Source organism: Thamnophis sirtalis, unplaced genomic scaffold (genome assembly GCF_051295495.1).
Source record: "Thamnophis sirtalis isolate CommonGarterSnake01/CBP01778 unplaced genomic scaffold, rThaSir2_p1.2 scaffold_15, whole genome shotgun sequence".
Classification (NCBI taxonomy): domain Eukaryota; kingdom Metazoa; phylum Chordata; class Lepidosauria; order Squamata; family Natricidae; genus Thamnophis; species Thamnophis sirtalis.
This window is the reverse complement of record NW_028261395.1, coordinates 10,445,340-10,461,747: the sequence shown is the minus strand read 5'-3', so window position 1 is coordinate 10,461,747 and position 16,408 is coordinate 10,445,340. Positions and strand designations below refer to the sequence as shown.

Here is a 16,408-nt window from a genome sequence, read left to right as displayed (position 1 = left end):
AGCGACAATAGCTATAGTTAAATAATGATTAATAATGTTAACAATACATATAGATATATTAGTTTGATAATATGAAATTTTATATAAACAATATATGGGGATTATGAGAGGAGGTTTAAAAGCTTTATCTAGAATATGTAATAAAGATGTATTGTGATTGGATGATTTTAGGATGACTTAATGGAATGTTATCATATAATCCTATTCTAGATTTTGAATATTATTTATAAAAGGATGTAAAAACAATTATAGTCAAATTAAGGTTGAGATATAATAATTGTAATATACATGAATATAGGTGAATTTAAAATATGGGATTTGATATGAAAAGCAGGTGGTGACTATGGAAGAGATGCATGGAAATACTGTAACCAACTGACACACTTTCTACAATTTGTAATGGAAGATGGGTTTTTTTACTTTTATTTTTATGTTTGTTTGTCCTTGTTCAAAACGAAATAAAATTTGGTTTTTTTAAAAAAGAATATTCATGAACTGGCAGAGACACAGTAACAGGGTCAGCCAATGAATAAGGCTTATTAACAAGGTCAGCCAATGGGAGCTGAAACACTTTGAAGTCTGGTGTGGCTTAGCTCTGAACTGAAACTAAAAGAAATTTATTCTCTGTATAGCCTGCCTGTATTTGAACTGGTTTACAATCTCTCCTCTCTATCATGTTGAAAGAATCTGCTGTTGGTATTGTACAGTTATTCATGTGTTATTACGTATATAAAGAAGTTAATGAATCCTGCTGAATCAGTTATCAGTTCCACCACAAAACCGCGGTCGACTAAAGCGCGCTCGACGAAACCGCATACCTGACGTCATCACAGCGCGACGAAAACAGCACGCTGTGAGCGGTGAAGCTAAAATTAACGCGTAAACCTAAACCTAACCCCCCCAAACCTAACCCTAAACCTAACCCTTAACCTAACGCTAACCCTTAACCTAACCCTAAACCTAACCCTAACACTTAACGTAACCCTAAACCTAACCCTAACCCTTAACCTAACCCTAACCCTTACCTTTACATGAATCGGCTTGCTTTAAAAGCGCTTTTTAAAGCGCCCTTTTTTCTCTGCGGTCGTTGTTGTCGCACTGCTGATAACGTCAGCGACACGCTTTAATCGGGCGCGCTTTAGTGGACCGCGGTTTTGTCGTGCCACGCAGCTATCTGTGTGTGCTTTCTGGATGTGATTTTTGCAACAAACCCTGACAGAAAAGGCCTGAATTGACCTGCTGCAGATGCTCACAACTAGACATATTTCTGATACAACTAGTTGGTTTCTATGGCTGAAGCAACAGGGCTGAAGCCTTTGTCTCTTATGCCACGGTACCCGGAAAGAAACAGCTTGTGCTAACTTGAAAACAAATGGCACTCTCCTTATTACTTTGGAAAGAGAAAAAAAGGAACCTGATCCTCTCTGTGCTACAGGGCTAGATTAAAGTAATCTGCTGAGAAGACTTTTTCCTCTTACTGAAAGTATTCTGTAATTCTCATGTTTCAGAATGTCTGCAGGCCTTCCCCCAAGTTTCTCAGCACTCGACCTATGAAAAATTAGTTGCTCTTGAAAGCTGCACCTATGTTTAGTAAACACTTTTATTTTAATGCTTTACAAGACTATGTATAAGCCCCTTGGGACATAAATGATCATCTAATCAGGCTTTGCAAATCACTAATTACTTTGTCTTAATTGTGCCCCCCTCCCCCCACAGTTTTTGGGCTGCACAAATTATTCCTTCTCTTTGTTTCAGATCAGAAGCCATGTTTTTTTATGCAAAGCTAGAGCCAGTTCTTGGATCTCGAGTACAGAATCCCTCCATTTCAGAAGAGTAACTGCCTGACCCTCATTGTTACAGAAAAATGTCAAGATTATGGTTGAGCTGGAAGTTGCAAAGATATTCGTTTTTATGGAAGAAATGTCTCTCGCTGTACATTTGCTTAGTTCCATCTGTTCGTTTTACTCTTATCACGTATAATTGCAAGATATTTTTAGTACCTTTTTTGAGGGAGGAATTCTTGTGAATCTACTTGCTAGATATTTACAGAGAAATAGTGCTTTTGGCTTTCCTAGCCTAGTTAAGGAACCTTATCCAAGTCACCCTATTTATACCCTACCCTCAACCCTGTAGAGATGGCACTGTCCCAACAAAACAATTGCTATTTCCTCCTGAATAAGATAAGCATTCATAAGCGTTTACATACAGTGATACCTTGGCATTCATTCTTCATTGGTTCTGGGAGGCACAACAAGTACCAAAAGCTATGAGTAACAAATGGATTTTTACCATAAGGAATAATGTAGTGAATCACAAGGCAACGGACCATCAGTAAGTTCTAACTTGTGCATTGGGTACCAAACTAATGAGCACTGGGACAAAATTTTCGCATCAAAATGCATTGAGTACCAAATTCGATGAGTTTTAAAGCAGTTGGGTACCAAGGTAGCATTGTAAAACAAAAATGTATTTGCTCCTTACATCATACTTCTGCATCACATACGAGAAGACTAGATATTTCTTCTACACATGATGAAATTTTTAGAAAAGGGATGTTGCTCTTTGCCTCTGCAGCAGACACTTAAATCTCTGGTTGGCTGCCTATGTTCCCACCCACTTCCCCCATTGATGCCATCCAGAATGAAATGCTTTTAATACCCTGGCCTCTTAACCCAAGACAGACAAACAGTTGATCACTGCCCAAAGAGCTGCTGATTCTGTTCTACAGAGGAATTATTGTCTTTCATCTGCATCTCCATAACTGTCTGGTTTGATTCTGCAACCCAACAAGACCTGGGTACTTGAGAGACCGCCTGCTGCCAATTACCTCCCAAAGACCCGTCAGATCACACAGGGTTGGCCTCCTCCAGGTTCCGTCCACCAGCCAATGCCATCTGGCTACTACCCGGGGGAGGGCCTTCTCTGTAGCAGCTCCGGCCCTTTGGAATGAACTCCCCGCGGAGATCCGGACCCTCACCTCTCTCCAGGCCTTCCGGAAAGCCGTCAAAACCTGGCTGTGCCGGCAGGCCTGGGGTTGATGAGTTCCCCTCCCCTCTCGACTGGTATGGCTGTGTGATTTTCGTGTATTTTAATTATGTGTACTGTTGTTTATGTTCCCTTTCCCCTTTGAGTTGTTCGCCGCCCTGAGTCCCTCCTGGAGAAGGGCGGCATACAAATAAACCCAATAAATAAATAAATAAATAAATAAATAAATAAATAAATAAATAAATAAATAAGACAGGATAATTAAACTGCAGAAAAAAACAATTGCTACCAACCTGCCTTCCATTGAAGACCTGTATACTGCACGAGTCAAAAAGAGGACTGTGAAAATATCTACAGACCTCTCACATCCTGGACATAAATTGTTTCAACTTCTGAAAACCATGCTATAGGGCACAGCACACCAGAACCACAAGACACAAGGACAGTTTTTCCCCACATGCCATCACTCTACTAAACAACTAATCCCCACAACACTGTCAAACTATCAAAAAAGGCAGTATTACCATCATTATTCTCATCTTCCCTATTACTTATCTCCTTATCTTCTTATGATTATAACCATGTTGCTTGTATCTTTACAATTTATATTGTTTTATTTGTTCCCTGGTGTGATTTGATTGCTTATTAGTAACCTATGACTGTGACTAAGTGTTGTATCTTATGATTCTTGATGAATGTATTCTATTTTATTTTTCTTTATACGCCAAAGACAAATTCCTTGCGAGTCCAATCACACTTGGCCAATGAAGAATTCTATTCTATTCTATTCTGCACGTGAATTGGAGACAAATCATTTTTCCCATTTGATAGATTTGTTTACATGGGTGATAATCCAAACAAGGATTAAATCTAACACTTAATGGCTGAGCTCCAGCCTTTTTAGCAGCAATACATTTTCCTCCACCAAGACAGCTGGCAAGATCGGGTTCTTCTAACCCCTTGGTTTGCTTGGAAGGAAGAACTGATAAAGCAGCATTGCCCCCTTCTGGCTATCTGCTATATTCTAGTGACAAATGGCCGGTGCAGTGCATGTATAACGTATTCAGTTGCTCAGGCAGTGGATGGCATTGCTTCTAAAATGTTTGCCATTTGGTTAATTCTGCGGATTTATTTGCGGTGAGCCAGTGCACTCAATCCATTTGGTTGCTTGCATCCCTTTCGAGTTTCTACTGGGGAAGGATTGGGGTGGGGGGGTGGGGGGGTTCTTATGAAAGTCACCTCACTTGAACAAGTTCAGACTCATAGTTTAAGAAGCATCCTGGGAATGGATAAGAACACATCAGCTCATATGATCAAAGCAGAAATGGGTATCCATTCCGGTTCCACCGCAAAACCGTGTTCAACTAAAGCGCGCTCGACGAAACCGTGTAGCTGACGTCATCACAGTGCGACGAAAAAAGCATGCTGTAAACGCTAAAGCTAAAATTAACCCCTAAACCTAAACCTAACCCCACTAAACCTAATCCTAAACTTAACCCTAAACCTAACCCTAAACCTAACCCTTAACCTAACGCTAAACCTAATCCTAACCCTTAACCTAACCCTAACCCTAACCCTAACCCTTAACCTAACCCTAAACCTAACCCTAACCCTTAACCTAACCCTAAACCTAACCCTTACCTTAACTTGAATCGGCTTGCTTTCAAAGCGCTATTTAAAGCGCCCTTTTTTCTCCGCGGTCGCTGTTGTCGCCCTGCTGATGACGTCAGCGACGCGGTTTAATCGGGCACGCTTTAGTGGAGCGCGGTTTTGTCGTGCCACGGTCCATTCCACACATAGAGAATAATAAAGTTTCCACATAGCTAGCAGAGGACTTAATGGATCCTGATAGGCTACCCAAAATAGGTCTAGCAGACCAGGGAAGTAGGGCTCAGCCTACGTCCTGGGTAAACTGACTTACTAACGTTATTTCACATTCAATATTTACTCTCAACTGTCTCCCAGGCAAGGTGATTTTTTAAATGAGGGGCCCTTGGTGCTCTCTGAGCTTGGTTGTGTTCTTGCAGGTATTTCATTATCTCAAATAGGTTCCCCAATGACAAGTTACCCAGTTTGGGTAATGAAAAGTCTGCAAGAAAACAACCAAGCTCAGACAGCGTCAAGGATCCCCTCACATCAACCGTGAACTACAATTATTCTCCTTTATTGGAAATTTTTAAATAGGAGTCCCAGATATCAGTGTGCAAAATGACACAAGAGTTTTTGGCCAAGAAAAACAGATTGGTCCTTGAAGTTGGTTAAGAAGAAAACTCTTTTTCAATTTGAAAAATACCAGTCAATGAGTTTTGATTCACAATTTTCAAAAAGGGCTCTTCTAGAGCAAGATTTGAGTTGTTGGATCCCATGGCCAAATATGGACATTTAAGTATCCAGTGGTGGGATTCAAATAATTTAACAATCGGTTCTCTGCCCTAATGACCAGCTGGGTAGGCGAGGCTCGGTGGCCATGTGACTGGGTAAGTGTGGCCAACTCAATGTCACTCACGTCGATGGGTTACAATGTCGTAAGGGTTAACCAGAGAGGCAGTTTCTGCAAGCAGGGCAATAAGAAACAACACCAATGTTTCCTTCCTGCCTTCCTTACAGGATTAGCCCTGTAAAGTGGAAAAAAACAAAATGAGATTTCTTCCAATAACTGGTTCTCCAAACTGTTTAGAAAGTTAACAACTGGTGCTCCCGAATAGATACGAACTGGCTGAATCCCACCACTGCTTCCATTACCTGCCATATCATAAGGTAACGTATACATGCAGTGCCCCAGCCATTATATACTTATTACATATACTACATCAACACGATATTGCTCACGTTGTTTGACTGACATGCCCCTCTTAAGTAGGTACCTTAAGTAGGTACTTAACATCCCTTCTTGAAAGAACAGCCTACTGGGATCCCGATCTCAGATTGTCTTATTTCCTCCTGGGCTCTAATGCATACATTGTGGGGCAGGTCTGCTAAATCCATAGTTAAGGCAGTTGAGCTAAGAACTCATGATATCCTGTAAAAGTGATCTATTTATCTGAATGTTTGTTCTTCCACATACGTCTTTTATTACTGTATTTTCGCTTGTCTATTTTATCCTAGAACTATGTAGAGTCTTTATTGACTTTTTTAAAACTACGGTCAATAAATTATCAAGCAATCAAGCTATTGAGGAAGGAGGTGTAGATTGAACAAAGGGAAGGTTTCTTGTGAGTTTCAGGAACCAGAAGACTTCTGCATCTAAAGACAAAGAGAAATATCTTGGCTTCTTCCAGAGTATGACATGGAAAGCTACTAAGAGCTTTTTTATCAGGGCTGTGGTCTTGCACAAGGGCCTATACAGTCATGCCACCAGCTGATAAAAATCTATGGAAGATCACAGCAAGATGTTGCTATGAAGAATAGCTAGAGGGGGGCGTGGAGCTTCAAAGACCAACAATGCCACACACAGTCTTTAAAAAAACTGCATTTTAAAAATATTCAAGTTTTAAAATCCTTTATTCTGGGTGTTCAGACTTCAAAATTTAAAATGCACATCTTTCTGGTGAAATATTTCTTTTTATGGATTAATTGGGATAGTCGGCTTCAAGTTTGAGAGATTACATTCATGAATTCTGCATTTCTTAAATGCTGAATTCCAAAGCCGATTTGCTGAATCTGTGCCTTGAGATCTGAGCTCGGCTTCTGAATCCGACATTTAAGAAATGCAGAACTTGAGAAATTTGAACTCCAAGCTAAAAGATGAACTATCCCAGTTTGGTCCAAGAATCCTTAAAAGCAAGTATTTTATTATAAAAATGTGCTGTTTCAATTTAAACAACTAGCGTGAGGATGCCAAACATGACTAATTAAAAGTGCCAATTTGAATGTATAGTTTATAATCTTTTTTAAAAAAAATCACCTTAGAATGGCACCAGATACGGGAAGTTCACATCTAACCACCTCCTTAAAGAATATAATTCTTGTGCGGTCAACATTTCCTAAAAACCAGCTAACATGCAATAAAATATATGAGACTTATATACTCCCTTATGGCTATTAGATGATACCATTCTAATGGCAGAAAGTGAAGAGGAACTAAAGAGCCTCTTGATGCGGGTGAAGAAGGAAACTAATCATGGCATCCGGCGCGTGCAAATTCCTGGCAAATAGATGGGGAAGAAATGGAGGTAGTGACAGATTTTATTTTCCAGGGCTCCAAGATCACCGCAGATGGGGACTGCAGCCAAGAAATTCAAAGACGCTTGCTCCTGGGGAGGAAAGCTATGGCAAATCTAGACAGCATACTAAAAAGCAGAGACATCATCCTGCCAGCAAAAGTGTGGATAGTGAAGGGTATGGGTATCCCAGTTGCAATGGATGGCTGTGAAAGTTGGATCGTAAGGAAGTCTGAGCGCCAAAGAATTGAGGCCTTTGAACTATGGTGATGGAGAAGACTCCTGCGAGTCCCTTGGACTGCAAGCTGATCAAACTGGTCAATCCTAGAGGAGATCAATCCTGACTGCTCTTTAGAAGGCCAGATCCTGAAGAGGAAACTCAAATACTTTGGCCACTTAATATGAAGGAAGGACTCACTGCTTGTCTTGTTTCTACATGTTCCATTCTTTGTTCTAGAACAGTGTTGATGAACCTTTTTGGCACTAAGTGCCGGAAACCGGAAGAGCAGTCCCCAGTGCGCATGCATGCGCCAGGAAGCTGAGCTTCCAGTTTCCCGGCATACATGCATGCATGTCAGGTCTTCCAGTTTCTGGCTCACATACGTGTCCTAGAGAAGATCAACCCTGACTGCTTTTTAGAAGGCCAGATCCTGAAGATGAAACTCAAACACTTTGGCCACCTAATGAGAAGGAAGGACTCACTGGAGAAGAGCCTCATGCTGGGAAAGATTGAGGGCAAAAGAAGAAGGGGACGGCAGAGAATGAGGTGACTGGATGGAGTCACCGAAGCAGTCAGTGTGAGCTCAAATGGACTCCATAGGATGGTAGAGGACAGGAAGGTCTGGAGAAACATTGTCCATGGGGTCGCAATGGGTTGGACAAGACTTCGCAACTAACAACAACAAATGTCTATTAGTTGTGAGTTGTTTTAACAGCAGACCGCTTGGAACCAAAACCTATCAGTCAAAGGATGGATGTCTCCCCCAGTCCAAGGGCTCAAGTGCCCATATTTCTTTCCCTTCTGGCTGATTCAATGCCAGGCTGGAGAAGGACCCTCAGAGAAATCAGATTATGCCTCAAGGTTCCAGCTTCCAACTCATCCTTGAACAATAACAGTGTAGAAAGAATGGAAAAGTACCCACAGCCTCAATATCCAAACATCTTGTCCTCATAGAATAACGAGTACTTTTTTGTAGGCAATATCTCCTGCCTTACCTTTGTCAATCCTGCAGGTCAATCCATTAGTAAAACTGACAATTGCACAACAAATAGCCAGATCTTCTGCCGGAACCACCTAAAGCAGGAGTCTCCAACCTTGGCAACTTTAAGCCTGGCGGACTTCAACTCCCAGAATTCCCCAGCCAGCAAAGCCATACTTTCCCAAAACCTTACCACCCAGGTTAACTATAGGGACAAGAATAATGGTCACTAACGGTCTGTGACTCAAACTGTAAGGTGGACTGGAGACCATCATCTGGCTGAGGGCAGACACAATGATGAGAATGAGGATAGGCATCAGCTGGACAAATAGCCCAAGGCCACCCTGGAAAGAAAAAATTGAAAATAATCAATCATTTGCATTCTCCAAATCACTTATCTTTAACAACTTTGGTTCAAATCTTGCCTCTTTGGGCACAACCTAAAGTACTGTACACTTACCCACAGCTTTTGATCTTCCCTGAACTCTGTTGCAGAGAGAAATTAAATCCTCTGGAAAAAAAACTGGAAGGAAGTGTAAGGGACTTCAGGTTAGTCCCGTTTTATGTATTTATTTATTTGTATCCTGTTTTTATTATTTTTACAAACAAGGCTGCAAGCATATCCAACACACCTCGCTCCTATTTTCTTCACAACTTCTCCTCTGTGAGGTGAATTTGACTGTGCGTTTATTTAATCCATGATTAAATACATGAGGCTTGAAAAACACAATGATACTCAGTAAGCCATACAGCTGCTGTATTTATATGATACAAGGTGCTTTGAAGGGTTAACATACACAGATAGTATGGGGCCCCTATGCTCATGAGGCCCACAACAAGCTCACACCCCACTCCAGGGGAAGGTTACTGTAAAATCCCCATTTCCTCCAATCAGCTGGAACTTGGGAAGCAGAAAATAGATGGGCGGGGCCAGCCAGAGATGGTATTTACTGGTTCTTCAAACTACTCAAAATTTCCACTACCGGTTCTCCAGAACTGGTCAGAACCTGCTGAATACCATCTCTGATTATAGTGGTGATGAGATCAGTGTGGGAAGACCCGAAGAGCCAGGTTAGGAACGTGGAGAAAATCTATGTTGCTAAGAGTCAACACTAATTTGATGTCACATACGATCATTAGCCAGTTTATAAATTTACCCATTTTATTCTTGTCCTGTTATCTTTGTGGTATGTCTGGTTGAAAGTATTACTCTTGCAACACTGCTAACAATGTGTCCAAGGTTTGTGGGTCAATGAAAGAATTGTTGGGAAGCAGGAAGAATGTCAGAGTTCGGATCTATGGAAAACCAAGGGAGGGAGGGAGGGAGGGAGAGGTCACCCCGCTAGCTTTCATGACTAAAATGGGCCTAGAACTCACAATCTTTTGTTTTCTAGCCTGGTGCCTTAAACACTAGACCCAAGTGGCTCTCTACTTCCTCCTTGCCTTGTTTCTATATGTGCCATTCTTTGTTCTAGAACAGTGTTGGCGAACCTTTTCGGCACCAAGTGCCAAAATGGGAGCGCGCGAGAATGAGTGAATGACGGAAACTGGAAGAGCAGCTCCCTGGTGTGCACACATGTGAGCGCCAGAAACCGGAGGAGCAGTTCCCCAGTGTCCATGCGTGTGCTGGGAAGCTGAACTTCCAGTTTCCGCCATGCGCATTAGCCACCTGGTCTTCAGGTTTCTGGCTCACATGCATGTGCAAAGACCAGCTGGCTGGCGCACATGTGCGCTGGAAACTAGAACTTCAGCTTTCTGGCATGTGCATGCGTACCAGGGAGTTACTCTTCTGATTTCCGGTGCTCCTGTGCGCACAAAGATCAGCTGGCCAGCATGCATATGCGCACCGAAGAGCAATAGGCCATGGCTGGTGGGCCCGGAGAGATGTCTCTGTGTGCCACTTCCGGCACACGTGCCATAGGTTTGCCATCACAGTTTTAGAAGATTAACTTCTGGAAATTAACAAATTATTGGGCAGCCCTTGAAGAGTATTCAGAGACTTCATTCAACTCGTCCAGAACGCATCCACGCGAGCGATTGTGGGTGCACCTCGGTACACCCACGTTACACCTATCCTCCGCGAGCTGCACTGGTTACCGATCAGTCTCCGGATACGCTTCAAGGTGCTAGTCGTAACTTATAAAGCCCTTCATGGTATTGGATCTGGGTACTTGAGAGACCGCCTGCTGCCAATTACCTCCCACAGACCCATTAGATCTCACAGGGTTGGCCTCCTCCGGGTGCCATCTACCAGCCAATGCCACCTGGCTATTACCCGGGGGAGGGCCTTCTCTGTGGCAGCTCCGGCCCTCTGGAATGAACTCCCCGCAGGGATTCGGACCCTCACCTCTCTCCAGGCCTTCCGAAAAGCCGTCAAAACCTGGCTTTGCCGGCAGGCCTGGGGGTGATGAGTTCCCTCCCCTCTCGACATGTATGGCTGTGCGACTGTTGTCTACTTTTATTATTTGTATTTGGTCTTTTATGTTCCCCCTTTTTTCCCTCTTGAATTGTTCGCCGCCCTGAGTCCTCCCGGAGAAGGGCGGCATACAAATAATAAAATACAAATACAAATTCCTGCCCTATCTGGATTGGGGCACTCCAGGAGAAAAATAATGATCTTGAATGGACCAGACATATCCTCTAATAGCACTGATGATGTTACCTAGTTAGGGTAATGAAACATCTTCAAGAAAACAAAGAAGCTCAGAGAATACTAAGGGTTCCTCATATCCTCTAATAAACAATATTCTGATCGAAATGCACCCCTAAGTTCCACCTGTGACATTTGGCTTATTTTATGACTGGGTATGAATCCTTATTTTAGGATGGTGGGAGTCAAGTCTTGCCCAATGACTGTAGAGCAGAGGTGTAAACACAAGGCCTGTGGGCTGGATACCGCCCGTGATGCGGTTGGATCCAGCCTGCGGGGCCTTCCTGGAAAACGTAAGGGGCCAGCCCACATCGCTTTGGCCCAGTCTACCCAATGCAAAGAGGAAACATTGGGCCAGTGTGGCTTCGGCCCAGTCTGCCCAGTGCGAAGAGGAAACATACCAGCAGTTTGGGGAATGGCATCAAGCTGGCCACACCTAGCCAGTTGGCTACATCCACCCAGTGTCCTGTCCCCCCCCCCCACTCCCCATGGTCAACCACAGCCCTGATTCGGCCCTCAATGAAATTGACTTTGACACCCCTACTCTAGAGAGTCTGTAGTAACACGCCAACCCTGACTAAATGACATTCTCCTTCATAGCTTTTATTTTCTGGAGGATGAGTCTGGTATAATAGATAGCAATCAGAATGACTCTAAGTTAACTCCAATATCAGAGGCAGACTGTTCCTCAATATTAGGTGCTAAGGAAGATTAGTGGCAAGGCATGAGTCTTTATTTTCCTGTTTGCAGATTTCCGTAGGCGACTCATGGGCACCCAATGTACTGGTGAAAGATCTTTGCAACAAAACAGAGATCATTTTCAAAACACAATTTTCAAAGACTCTCAGTACAATGCATTACAAAAGCACAATAATGCTGCTACTTTAACATTAGTCAGAAACTGTACTCCTACACTTAAATAGCACTGAAAACTGCCTTTCTAAAAGCCAGAGTTAACTACAAATCAAAAAACTAGCATCGTCCTGCACTTTGGGATTAGCAAAGGAAAAAAAAATGAACAGACCCATAAGGACAGAAGCAACATAGCAAAATGCCGCCATTTGACTGAAACAGATCTGTGCACATTCTGAAATATTTTCATTTCTCCCTCTGCTTTGCTTCAACTTACATCGCCTTGATGTTCCCGCCTGTCTTGCCGTTGGTGGTAGGTATACCGCATCCTGCCATTGCTATATACATGTACGTTACCTATGAGAGAAAGAGATTTTTAAAGAATGGTTGAAGACTGTCCAATCGGCTAAATATCCGAGAGAGGAGCTCCTAACTGTCCCTCTTTTTTAAAGTTACGTTTAACAGGGCGCTTTCAACTGAACACAATCCAGCTTCGTCTACGACCTGCTAATTGTCGATGTTGTAGCCAGCAAGTTCAGGAAAGACAAGCTTAGACGGTGGGATGAATGGAGAGTAGAAGAGTAATTGTAACGATAACCAAGGCAGACAAGGGCTCTTTGGGGTGGGGATGTGGTGGGGGGAAGCTTATTTGGACACTGGCCTTTAGAAAATGCTGAACACTGCGTTCCTGGCCATGAAGCATAGAAACCAAATTCCAATCAGTGAGATTCAAGTACCATGTTTCCCCAAAAATAAGACAGGGTCTTATTTTATTTTGCACCTGGCCTTATTTTCGGGGAGGTCTTATTATTTTTTAGGTGTAGAAGGCAGCGAGCATGGTCACCTCATGGCTGCTGCTATGTTGCAATATTTTCGGGGGAGGGCTTATTTTAGCGCATGCGCTCAAAAGCCCGATTGGGCTTATTATCCGTGGAGGTCTCATTTTCTGGGAAACAGGGTAGTAACCTCAGCATCGTTGGACTCTTATTTTCCGCTCTCCAGGAACGCTCTTGGGTGTCAGTTGTAAGCCTTTTTGTTCGGGGAATAAAGGGGCGGTAAAAGTTGTGAAGTCCAGGGACTTTTATAGCCCTTTCCTCCCTCTCTCTCTCTCTCCCCCACCTGCTGCACCATCTGGCTGTTCAGATAAGCAGCCTCAGATGGCCGCTCTGGGCCCCCAACTCCTTGGCCAAGGATTCCCAGAGGAGGTTAATCTCACGCGGTTCTCCCTGGTGTTCTTTCCAAGTAGGCTCCACCACTCTCGGAGGCTTTCTGTTGCGGACCGAGATGTTGTAATCGCAGCGTCGTCTTCCTTTGGGCTCTCTATTAAAGGTGGAGCCTGCCAGGGAGACTCAGGTAAGTATGCCCCCCAGCCTTCTCAGGAAACCCCCTTCCTCACTTCTTGAAAACCTGCAGATTGAATTTGCTGTTGTTTTATTCCTTTTTCCTGTTCGCTTCGCAGCTGATCCTCCCTTCCCTTTCCCATCGCTTGGAATCAACCGTGATCTCCACATCTACTCCTTGACCCTCACACCACTAAAAAAAAAACCTCAATAAGCCAGACAGAGCTTGATCAAACAAAGTTTTAATTGGTAAGTGGGGAGAGCCCTGCTCTCGGAAACTTCTCCCACTCAGTTAGCTATCTATCCGCAAATCTCTCACAATTCTGCTGCTCTAGAAGTGGCTCCTGTCTTAATGGACATTCAATGCTTTCAACAGCCAAGGCATGCCGTGCAAGCAGTAAATGTTTAGGAGGCCGCATGGCAACCTGCTGGGATGGAAGGTGGAAGGCCACAACAAGTTATCAGCAGGTTAGATGGTCATAAATGTGGAAAGCGGAAAGTCAAAGAGTATTATCTGGGCTTCAGTTTTCAAGGTGATTCTAAAACTGAAATCAGCACACGGCCAGACGCTCACGGACACATGCAATTCGTGAGTTGCTGGCAATTCTGGTTATAAAAATGCTCAAAGGGGGCAGTGGTGGGTTCCGATCGGTTCAGCGGCCTGGGTCACTGGAACCGGAAGCGACCCAGGCCTGCTACGTCCCCGAACCAGTTCCCCAGTCTCTTCCTGTCGCCGGCATGTTTCTGCGCATGCGCAGAACAGTTTTCAGTAAACAGTACATGCGCAGCAATGCGCGGCAGGCACGTGCGTGAGCGGAGCGAGCAGCACACCCGCAAAATTTTTGCACGTGCACAAAGCACCCTCTCTCAGCGAACCGGTAGTAAACCAATTAGGAACCCACCACTGAAAGGGGGGGGGTGTTGAAACTCACAAAATGCACGTTTGTGGATAGTTGAAATGTTGAACATAAATCTGCATTGCCATTCAACAACTAATTTCTTTATGGATTAGTATTATGATTCAGGAGGAAATTAGAAAACCCTTGTGGTGTACCACTTGAAAGGGTGGGACTTTTTCCTCTGCGACAATGTTGATAAAAGCTCAAATACTGAATCTCCGTACAAAACGTGAGAGCTGTTCACCAAACGTCAAAATAGGACATTTGCATCCTGGCTCAGATTTCCACAGAAGGGTGAAGTTTGCCAAGACTCGAGCAAACAAGCAAGCTAAGCTACATGCGACACGAAGGCCACCTCAATTGGTCTCTACTACTCAAATCAGTGTTTTATAGGCCAGAGGTCTTCAAATTTGGCAAGTTTAAGACTTGCGGACTTCAACTCCTAGAATTCTCCAGCCAGCTCTGCTGGCTGGAGAATTCTGAGAGTTGAAATCCACAAGTCTTAAAATTGCCAAGTTTGGGGACCCCTGCTCTACACTATTTTACCCAAAGGAAATTTCCTTCCGGATCCCCCAAAAGGTGATCACTCATCCTCTTAGGTGGGATTAGAAGAAAGCTCAAGATAGAAACTCAGCAAAAAAAAAAGCTTTTCTATTCTCAACTGATGCTTTAATAGTGTGAGGAATGGAATGTTCCTTCCACAGAGCAAAGCACAGAACTCACCCAACAGGAGCCCTTTTTCTCTCCATGTAGCTTCATTCTCAGCTACAACGTGTAACTCTGCCACAGCATCTCTACTATTAGCCTGAAGACACGTAGATCAGGTTCCATTATCAATGTCTTGGCCCCCGAGGAACAGAAAGTTACTTTCAAATACTTCTCTGGTCCAAATGTCCATGCAACCTGACCTATGGCCTCAAGCCCCGATTCTATCTCCGTTAACCATTTTTCTAACAATATTGTTATTTGTCCAGCATGTGAAACTTTCATAGCGCTATAGAACTAGGTTGACACGCCCCCACATGGGCAATCTTTTGGAGGTTGCAAGTCCCATGGTGTCCAGCTGGATAGCCCTATGAGCTGGTTGATGGTGGATGAAAGGAGACACATACCATATTTTTCGGATTATAAGACGCACCTAAATTTAGAAGAGGAAAACAAACAACAAAAAAAGGTTTTTGGCCTCCGTGTGCCCCATTTTTGGCCCTTTTCTAGCCATTTTTGAGGCTCTTTTTGGCTCTTTTTCTTTTGGCCTGTTTTGGGGGCTTTTTGGCCCATTTTGAGTCTTTTTTCAGCCTGTGTTTGAGGATTTTTTTTTGGTCCCTTTTTGAGTTTTTTTTATGGCCCAGTTTGAGCCTTTTTTTGTCCATTTCCAAGGCTTTTTGGCCCATTTTTAGGCTTTTTTTGGCCCATTTTCAAAGCTTTTTTTTGGGGGGGGGGAACTCTCAAAAACATTTCAAAAAAGCCTCAAAAATGAGCTGGGAAAAAAAAAAGGTCTGAAAAACGCCAAAAAAGGCCCAAAACCAAGAGGGGGGGGGAGGAGGCCAAAAAAATGGCTGGCAGGTGGGTGGGGCTTCAGCAATATTTAGTCTATAAGACACACATAAATTTTCACCCCCTTTTGGAAGACAAAAAGAGTGTGTCTTATAGTCAGAAAAATACGGTATATATTTTTGTTAAAACCATTATCAAATTTCCATTATAATTCTAAAGAAGTTTCAAAAGCTGCCCTGTCAAGAAAGGCTGGCCTAGGACTTTCACTGAGCACTGTCCCCTCTGGCATGACAAATGAGTCACACTTCCATCTTGGATTCCCTCCTTGAAGAAACAGGCGGAAAGCCAACTCAGAGGTATCCCCTTTCCTTTTAAGAGCCTTCCCTTTTGCCAGCCAGGCACACAAAATCCATGACTTACTAGAGGGAAAACCACCACCAAAGAACATATTGAAGAGATCCTCTGGAGAAATATCTGCCTCAAAGCCTCGGTTGAAGTCTGCATGACCGTGTCGCGTGGAGCTGACTTTGGCATCTCCAAACTGATCGTACTGCTTCCTTTTCTCTGGATTGCTCAAGACCGCGTAGGCATTCCCAATGGCTAAAATGTAAGAAAGAAGGAGACAGTCATATTTATTCCTTCGGCAACGGCTAATGTGTTAATGATGATTATGAAGGAACAAATCAGGAAATGTCCAGCATCTCCCACCTTACATTCAAATCCATCACTCACAACATCATTTCTTTCAGTCTGTGGCCTCTAGTGTTCTGAAGACGTTCACCCTATCTCTGGAGGAAAGGTTACTGATACATTTACACCACCTGTCTTG

At 43.4% G+C, this 16,408-nt stretch overlaps 1 protein-coding gene across 4 annotated transcripts in view; it reads right to left on the bottom strand.

Moving 5' to 3' along the window:
- Window positions 1–16,408, bottom strand: part of DNAJB12 (DnaJ heat shock protein family (Hsp40) member B12) — a 45,046-nt gene that overhangs the window by 11,086 nt on the left and 17,552 nt on the right. For 3 of the 4 annotated variants that reach the window (XM_087702310.1, XM_087702311.1, XM_087702312.1), the window contains exons 4-7: window positions 16,000–16,179; window positions 13,063–13,182; window positions 12,124–12,203; window positions 8,579–8,688 (exon numbers count right to left, since the gene is read on the bottom strand). In XM_087702310.1, the coding sequence (XP_087558436.1) occupies window positions 8,579–8,688; window positions 12,124–12,203; window positions 13,063–13,182; window positions 16,000–16,179 (490 nt within the window). The remainder of the gene's footprint in view (window positions 1–8,578; window positions 8,689–12,123; window positions 12,204–13,062; window positions 13,183–15,999; window positions 16,180–16,408) is intronic. The other variant, XM_087702313.1, reaches the window with a different exon arrangement.